Source organism: Myotis brandtii, unplaced genomic scaffold (assembly GCF_000412655.1).
Source record: "Myotis brandtii unplaced genomic scaffold, ASM41265v1 scaffold58, whole genome shotgun sequence".
NCBI lineage: Eukaryota > Metazoa > Chordata > Mammalia > Chiroptera > Vespertilionidae > Myotis > Myotis brandtii.
The window spans coordinates 586,801-595,916 of record NW_005370176.1 but is presented as its reverse complement, the minus strand read 5'-3'; the positions used below and the strand labels follow the sequence as shown (position 1 = coordinate 595,916).

Sequence of the window (9,116 nt, the reverse complement as noted above, 5' to 3'; positions counted from 1 at the left end):
ACAGAGGCGGGAGAGGCTCCCGCCACCGCCGCTGTGCTCACCAGCCATGAGCCCGGCTTCTGGCTGAGCGGCATTCCCCCTGTGGGAGCGCACTGACCACCAGGGGGCAGCTCCTGCATTGAGCATCTGCCCCCTGGTGGTCAGTGCATGTTATAGTGACCGGTCGTTCCACTATATGGTCGATTTGCATATTAACCTTTTATTATATAGGCTATATTTTAAAAGCACATATACCAGAAGTAATGAGCTAAAATAACAAATAAATAAAATGTAGATACAAATGAAAACAACTCACTGCTCTTGGCATTAAGCCTCTGTGCTACATGCTGCCCATGTCACATATTTTCAGTTTTTTTGGACTATGTTCCTAAGCACATTTATTGCCCATTAGGGTAAACAAAGTTCAATTTTTCTTTGTACAAAGTAATTAATTGTGATTTAGGGTTTAGACAATAAAGACCAGCAATTAGCCAATTTGTATATATAGTCTTTAAATGCGTACTTCTGGAGATACCCTACTTTCAGAGTAAAAGTTTCTTCAGAAATGCCTCCATCATAGTCCTAATAAGGTCAGTGATTTCCAACCTCTTAAATCATGAATTGCTATTAATTGGATTGTCTAATATCCGTTTCTTTAAAGTGTTATATTAGTGTTTAATAAATTTAATATAAATATTCTGCTTTGCATATTAACAATTGCATTGTTCCCCTTGGATAACTTGGAGGTACTCTAAGTTGTCCTAAAATCAAAATGACTTAATATATTGATTTTAAATTAATAATTCTATCAAGTTAAATAAGTTGATTTTCTGACCCACTTTAGGTGAGAGTATTAAACTAGAATGAGGGGACAGACTACTGGTACAGACATATTTGACAACCTAAAAGTTCCCAGAAGTCTGAAAAACTATAAAAGCAAACACAAGAGTTAAAAAGTCTAACAGCCTAATTTTATTTAGGAACTAGAGGCCCAGTGCACTGGTGGGGTCCCTTGGCCTGGCCTGTGCCCTCTCACAATCCGGGGCCCCTTGGGGAATGTCAGAGAGCTGGTTTCAGCCCGATCCCCGCAGGCCAGGCCAAGGGACCCCACCGGTGGATGAATCTGTGCACCGGGCCTCTAGTATGCATATAAGATCTTTGGTTAATCTCTTCCTGCCCTTCCCCTTCCCCCCTCTCCTTTGAGATTCATCAGTCTGTTCCATGTTTCCATGCCTGTGCGTTGAGCATCTTCCCCCTGGTGGTCACTGTGCATTATAACTACCGGACAGTCAGCCGGTCGCTTAGGCTTTTATATATATAGATGACTAGCCCTCTACAACAAAGTACACTAATTGATATATAACAAGAATAATTTTCATAAAATTATTAAAATATAAAACAATTTACTGCTTAAAGCGAAAACTGGCAAACTATAGCTTGTGGGCCAAATCTAGCCTACCACTGTTTTTGTGAATGAAGTTTTATTGGAACACTGCTATTCTGTTTCATTTATATACTGTCTCTAGCTGCTTTTGCTCTACAACAGCAGAACTGAGTAGTTGTGATAGAGACCACATGGCCTACAAAGCCTAGAATATTTACTATCTGGCTTTTACAGAAAAAGTTTACTGATCCCTGGCTTAACGTATTAACTTTAGCTTTCTGAGAATTTTACTTATATGAAAATGCTGATTCCCAAGTGTTTTTGTAAAAATAGTCTGACTCACATTTAGTTATTTTCAAACCCTACTTGTAGAATGTGGAAAGACATATATTTAAATCATTACCTAAAAAATTTAAATCAGTGGCAAAAAATATATAAATCCCACTATAACCCTGTAAGTCAGCGGTTCTCAACATGTGGGTCGCAACCATCGGAAAACACATATAGCATATCAGATATTTACATTATGATTCATAACAGTAGCAAAATTACAGTTATGAAGTAGCAACGAAAATAATTTTATGGTTGGGGGTCACCACAACATGAGGAACTGTATTAAAGGGTTGTGGCATTAGGAAGGTTGAGAACCACTACTCTAAGTAAAGTCCCAAAGTCATGTAAAAGGCAAGACTATAAAGTTAATGAAATGACCGAAGTCAGCCTGCCAGGAGTTCCAGGGTCAGTTACCCACCATATTATACCTAAATTTTTATTACTATGGAGAGTGTTATTAAAGGCTTACTATATTTAAGTCACTGCCAAGAAACTGCATAACTGAGATCTAGAAGTTAAAATTATATATTTAAAGATATGTTCACACAAATATATATTATCAAAATATATAAAGCAAATAATTTAAAGATCAGGTCAATGAAAAGAGAAATATGTTACCACAGAGATACAGACTATATGAAAATACATAAAATAAAGTAAAAAAGTTTTCAACAAAATACCATATTAATAATTTTTTAAATTTCCTTTTCTGTTATTTTGATGGCATCAAATATTATGCCTATTGTTTTTTAAAGTTGAGGGCATTATTGAAAGTAAAATATAAGAAGCTGCACACAACCCATAAGACTATCCATAAAAGAGATTATTTTGTAAATGTTAGATGCAATTGGTCTATTAAGGATTCTCAGCTCAGAGAAGATACTAACATAAAACTTCTTTTTCCCACCTAGCGCTGTCAACCATGCTGTGTCGAAATCCCCCTTAGTCTATCCCTTAATGCCTTATAGGCAAATTTCAGTAGTTTGTGGTTACCTTTGAATTTATATTAGTTCACACAAACACTCCATCCATGCTTTTGTTCCGGCCCTCCGGTCCAGTTTAAGAAACCATTGTGGCCCTCGAGTCAAAAAGTTTGCCCACCCCTGCCTTAATGCCTTATAGGCAAATTTCAGTAGTTTGTGGTTACTTTTGGTATTGAAATTCAGTATACTACTGTTAAACACCTATCTCGTATCTGACTTAAATTACTGACTATATTGATAGTAGAACGTATGGAATAGGGCAGTCGCCCTGCACCTCCAGAGTCTAGGTCTAACACCTGTGGAAGAGGGCTATGGGCAGCTATGGTCACCTTAAGTAACTAACCAGAGACCAACATGGTAGTAGGGAGATGTCCTTGACTTTGCTCTAATTCAGATGTTGGTGTGTTGGTGGCCTAGTCTGATTTGGCGGCTCTTTTAGGGGCAGAATAAACTTCACCCGAGTCTCTCAGTGGATAGAGATTCCTCGCAGGGGTCTTCAAACTACGACCCGCGGGCCACATGCAAATACAAATATTGTATTTGTTCCCGTTTTGTTTTTTTACTTCAAAATAAGATATGTGCAGTGTGCACAGGAATTTGTTCATAGTTTTTTTTTTAAACTATAGTCCGGCCCTCCAACGGTCTGAGGGACAGTGAACTGGCCCCCTGTTTAAAAAGTTTGAGGACCCCTGCTAGTGGTTCATGATGCACAGTGAGTCCCCGGTGGGACACAGTGTCACCAGGCCCTGTATCCTCTAATCTTTATGAACCACTAAGGTCCTTTTCATTCAAAACTTCAGTACTGAATCTTTGTGACTCCAGAGGCTTTCTTCCCCAAAATCATGTTTATTCAGTTTGTAATTAAAAGAACCAATGAATATTTAATATTAAAAGAGCATCTTTTACTTTGTCTGATGTTAGAATAGCAATAAAAGGAGAGGACATCCAGAAAATTAGATGACCAGGTACAATTCACTCACCAGTAGGATATCAATGTCGAGTGAACTCCCCATACTTTTTTCTATTTATGATAATAACTATTGTCCCTAATCACCAGATTAGTACTGGCTTCTCCAGCAAGCCTCCTCCTCCTTTTAGAAATATCCACATTCAAGTATACTCTCATTGGTTTCTGAGGCATATTCCAGGCTCTCCCCAAAAATCTCTTACCACTTTCTTTTTTTCTTTAATGGAAGCTCCAGAGTGGGCTGGTTTTATAGTTATGGTAGACATCCCTCTGGGGGATGCGAAGACATCTTTAGTCTTTATTTGGGATATGCTTGGATCTCCCTCCTAACTTTCATTTGGTTGGGAAGATGGAGGAAGCAGATGAAAGGGAAGGAAAATCTTTCACCAGAATTCTTCACTTTCTACAAAGCTGAGGTCACCACAGACTGCCATCCTGCTAGTTCCCTTACTTATAGAGGCTGGAATAAAGAGTCGAGTAGAGGTAGCTGAATTTAACTGTTCCTCAGTAAACCCTGAGACTGTGATAGTGGTGGTGGTACAAGACCCATCTGTTCATAGCTCTGTTTTAGTACATGGGGTGCTTCCTTAGCTACAACATATAGAGAGCTAGGAAAAGTCCTACCCAACACAAAAATCTAAATTTAATTATTGAAATTATTAAAATTACCAAATTACAATTCATACAATGTATATTGTTGCCTCAAGTATCCAATAAGAGGGGAATATTGATATAAACAATTCTTCTAAGATTTGTTTTTTGTTGATTATAAAAACAATGTACAGCCTGGCCAGTGTGGCTCGGTGGTTGAGTGTCGACCTATAAACCAGGAGATCACGGTTCAATTCCTGGTGAGGGCACATGCCTGGGTTGTGGGCTTGGTTCCCAGTGTGGGGCATGCAGGAGGCAGCTGATCAATGATTCTCTCTCATCATTGATGTTTCTTTCTCTCTCTCCCTTTGCCTTCCTGTCTGAAATCAATAAAAATATATATAAAAAAATAAAAATAAAAACAATGTACAAAATGGAATCTGTACAAATACACAGTATAGGATCTTTTTTTAGACAATAAATTTATGTTTACATAAACTAAAATTTAGAAGTCGGTATTTTAGAAGAGAAATATATTCCACCCCAAGTACATGCTATAAAGAGAAGTGTTAGAAAAAAGGAGTATAATTTCAGGGAAAAGAACCAGGGAAGCACTGTGATAAATGTACCTTGGTAAATGTAGAAAGGAACCTGGGTTCCTGATTTCCTTTCTCTTATTTCCAAACCCTGAGTCCCAGATGTACACTTCTCCATCTCTGAATTGTATAGGATACTCATGTATCCTTTCAATAAACCCACCTCAATTTTATTTAATTTAAAATGATCTTAATGTCTGTGTTTTGTTTTAAGTATAGCACATGAGTTATTTGTCTACTAAAGTTCCCATTAAGTTAACTTAATATTTTTAAGATGTAAACACTTCACTGTCAGAGTTAAAAATCTAGTAGGTAATAATGTGTGACTTTAAGGCATAAGTACTGGGTAAAGATTTCTGAAACTCAATAATTACCTTCTGAAAGAAATTACAGTAATCTCTTCTTAAAATATAGATTGCTACTTCTTTTAATCCTTCTAGTCCATACATATCAGCCATATTGAGTATTTTACTAAAATAAAAATAGATATGGTATTAATTCTCCATTTTAAAAACCAAGGCAAATACATAGTAATTTCCTACTAATATATAGTGTTTTAAAAAAGAAAAACCTAAATTATTATTATTAATTTAATTATAACTTTCTGCCCCACATAATAAATAATCTTTATGGATTACAAAAAGGCCAAAAGTCGAAAGCACTGTCACATGATTTGAATAGTGAATAACAAGAAATAAATTTGAAGATGTTTCAATCAAATTCCTCTCAGAATCGCAGATATATCTCAACATCCAGGAAACTGCTTTGAAGGCTGTTAGAGTTATAAAGTCTTTGCAACAAATCTGTATAATATAAGTTTTGGGGTAGCAAATTGATGCTTATCAGATTGAAATGCTTACAAATGACCCTAAGATTAGAGACATCATGCAATTATTCAAAACGCTTTCAGTCACTTCTTTTATTGGGCAAATATTTCTGAGCACCCATACATACTTTAGGTACTTAGGAAACCAACAAGCCTGGAGAGCAAGATAAATTCATATAGGTTTCCAGGTGGGAAAACTTCAGTACTGAATCTTTGTGACTCATGATACTTTCTTTCCCCAAATCATATTTATTCAGTTTGTAAGTAAACAAACCAATGAATATTTAATATTAAAAGAGCAGCTTTCACTTTGATGTTAGAATAGCAATAAAAGGAGAGCACATGCAGAAAATTAGATGACCAGGTACATTTCACTCTCCAATAGAATTTCAGCAGTTTAAATGGCATTTCACTATAGAGCACCTAAGAATCACATCATTGTTGGTCTTTAAAATGCCTATATTCTTAAATTAACTTTAAGGTTTTTCTTTTTCTGTTTTAAGAGACATGCTAAAGTTAAAAAATAAAGTAGTACAATAATTGTTCAAAATTTGATAAAGGTTCAATCAATTTTGTTTTATAAAATCTTCTCATTTATTTTCCAAAACAAATATAAGGTTTTTCTAACATAATTTAAGTCTAATAAAGACTTTTCTTAACCTTATTACTGAGTTGCTAGAACATTTTTTCTTCTAAAAACAGTAACATTATTTTTAGATATTCCCAAATACACACAAGATATGGCAAAACAGGTAATAAAAGTGAAGCTTCTACTTCACTGATACTTTGAAACATAGCTCAACAAAGCAGAAGCCAAAAAATATTAATACTTTTATATTTAACATAATTAAAAAATAATACATACCCAACATTAGCTTTGTCTGGAAAGTCCAAAGTTCCTCCATATATAAAATACATCATAACATTCATTTCTACATGGTTTATACTGAAAAAAGAAAGGAAAACTAAACGCAAATCCAGAAATAATTAAGGTTTAACTGATATTAATTATACATTCTATTTTCCCATAAACTTTTAGCCAAGATAAAGTTTTTTTTTGTTACATTGTTTGTATTTTATACATTTTGTGTTTTTAAAAAATATATTTTATTGATTTTTTACAGAGAGGAAGGGAGAGGGATAGAGAGTTAGAAACATCGATGACAGAGAAACATCGATCAGCTGCCTCCTGCACACCTCCTACTGGGGATGTGACCGCAACCAATGAACATGCCCTTGTCTGGAATCGAACCTGGGACCCGTCAGTCCACAGACCGACGCTCTATCCACTGAGCCAAACCGGCTAGGGCATAGCCAAGATAAAGTTTTAATCTCACTTTTATCTAAAGAATATATTCTTCAAATAACATCCATGCAGGTATGCCATTAATTTAATATGAAGTATGATTGCAGCTATGGCTTTTTATATGTTATAAAGTGTTATTAGCAAATTATCACACCACTGATTACTTATTATTTATTATGGTTTAGCCTCACATTTTCTCTCCTCAGTTCTATGACAGAATCCTTTTGATACCGTTGTAATAAACCCAGTTATCAGTTATTAATTAACAGGGAAGGAACAAAGGGAAGGCAAATATTATAGGCATGCCCAGTAAATTCTGGGCGACATAGGGAAGGTACTTGTCAGTCGCACCTGGGAATAGGTCATTGGGCAGAGTAGGTGTGGTCACTGCAAGCACAGGAAGACTTGAGATACATAAGCTCCTAAACAAAGGAGTGCCCTCTCTTGCCTCTTGCTCGCTCTTGTGTCCTGGGCTCCTGGCTCTATTGTTGCAGGGGGTACACTCCCCTGCATTTGCCCACACAATGGACTGATGGACTGGAACTAGCCTGATGCTGTGCTGGAGCCAATTCCAACATGGAATGGAAACTAGACTCTGGCTTTGCTTCTAGCACCGCTGAATCCCCAGTTGCATATCTTCTTGGACTGGTTTAAGGGAAATGGGACTTTAGAAACTGAGGGATGTAATTCCACACAAATGAAGCTTTCGACCACATCTCATCCTCCCATGGGAGCCTCCGGAAATGCTTATTCCAGCAGCACCCCAAGAACCCTACTCTCACCAACAACAGAGAAAGGCATTCTCTGATAACATTTTCATATGGGTTTCCTGCCTAAAATAATCTCCTTGCTTTCCATTTCTCACACTGCCATTAGAGTGACTTTGCTAAAATATAAATCTGATATAGTCCTTCCACTTCAACAATTCTCCATAGTCCACAAGAAAAAAAGTCCAAATTCCTTAGCGTGGTGTACAGTATTCATTATCATCTGACTTCTGGTTCTTCCTCTCTAGCAGCTGTTCCAAGAAAAGTGAACTACTTATTTCCTATACCAGAACTACCTGTAATTCCTTATACATCCATGCCTTAGCACATACTGTTCACTTGGCTGAAAATGCTCTCCTGTTGCCCGGATGGTATGGTACAGTGGTTGGGCGTCAACCCATGAACCAGAATGTTATGGTTCAATTCCCGGTCAGGGCACATGCCTGGGTTGCCAGCTCCATCCCCAGTAAGGGATATGCAGGAGGCAGCCGATCAATGATTCTCTCTCATCATTGATGTATCTATCTCACTCTCTCCTCCTTTCCTTTCTGAAATAAACAAAAATATACTTTAAAAAAAATCCTCTCCCTATTTACTTCATTCAGACACAAGACATGTGATTCTTTATCTCTGATTTTTTTCCTTAGTGCCCTAAGGCAAAAAAAATCACTGACTGTTAAACACAATAATAACTAACATCTATATTGAGCACTTATTATGAATCAGTCACTGAGCTAATAAGCATTTTGAATGCCATTAGCACATTTAATCATCATAACAACTCAACAGTAGGTACCATTATTAGTCTCATTTTATAGATGAAAAAACTGAAATTAAGTAACTTGCCCCAGGTCAAATGGGTAGTGATGGATTGGAATTTAAATCCAGGCAGACAGACTCCAAAGCCTGGGCTCTTAAGAAGTATGCTATATATACTTTCATTATCACATTTATCAAACTGACTTGTAATATCTTTATTTATATATTTGTTTCTCCTTCTAGACTGAGTTATGTGAGGGGAGGGTTTGTATCTTAGTTATCCTTGCATCTCTAGTAGCAGCAGAATGTCAGCATTGATTCACTATCCCAGGATGAGAAGATTTCCCATTTCCCACATAGCACTGGAGCTATGCAGTGGAATCAGAGTGAGGACAGTGCTGATAAGACACCCATAGTTTGTTAAGCATAGGACCTAATATCTGCTAAACTTTAAGGAATGAATAAAAGGAAGAAGGCAAGAAGATAAGAAATGGAGTCCCACAGGGCAGTACTTAGAAAGGTGTTTGCTTTGATTCTATGGCCTTAAATAATACATGCTTAATAAATGTTTAATGAAATGTTTAAATAAATGGCTTATTAGGGCACTTATAGCTATCTTTTTTTA

The 9,116-nt window shown here is 36.6% G+C and overlaps 1 protein-coding gene across 1 annotated transcript in view; it reads right to left on the bottom strand.

Moving 5' to 3' along the window:
• Positions 1 to 9,116, bottom strand: part of KIAA1107 (KIAA1107 ortholog) — a 90,609-nt gene that overhangs the window by 30,275 nt on the left and 51,218 nt on the right. The window contains exons 6-7 of the mRNA XM_014550050.1: positions 6,525 to 6,605; positions 5,208 to 5,304 (exon numbers count right to left, since the gene is read on the bottom strand). Coding sequence (XP_014405536.1) covers positions 5,208 to 5,304; positions 6,525 to 6,605 — 178 coding nt within the window. The remainder of the gene's footprint in view (positions 1 to 5,207; positions 5,305 to 6,524; positions 6,606 to 9,116) is intronic.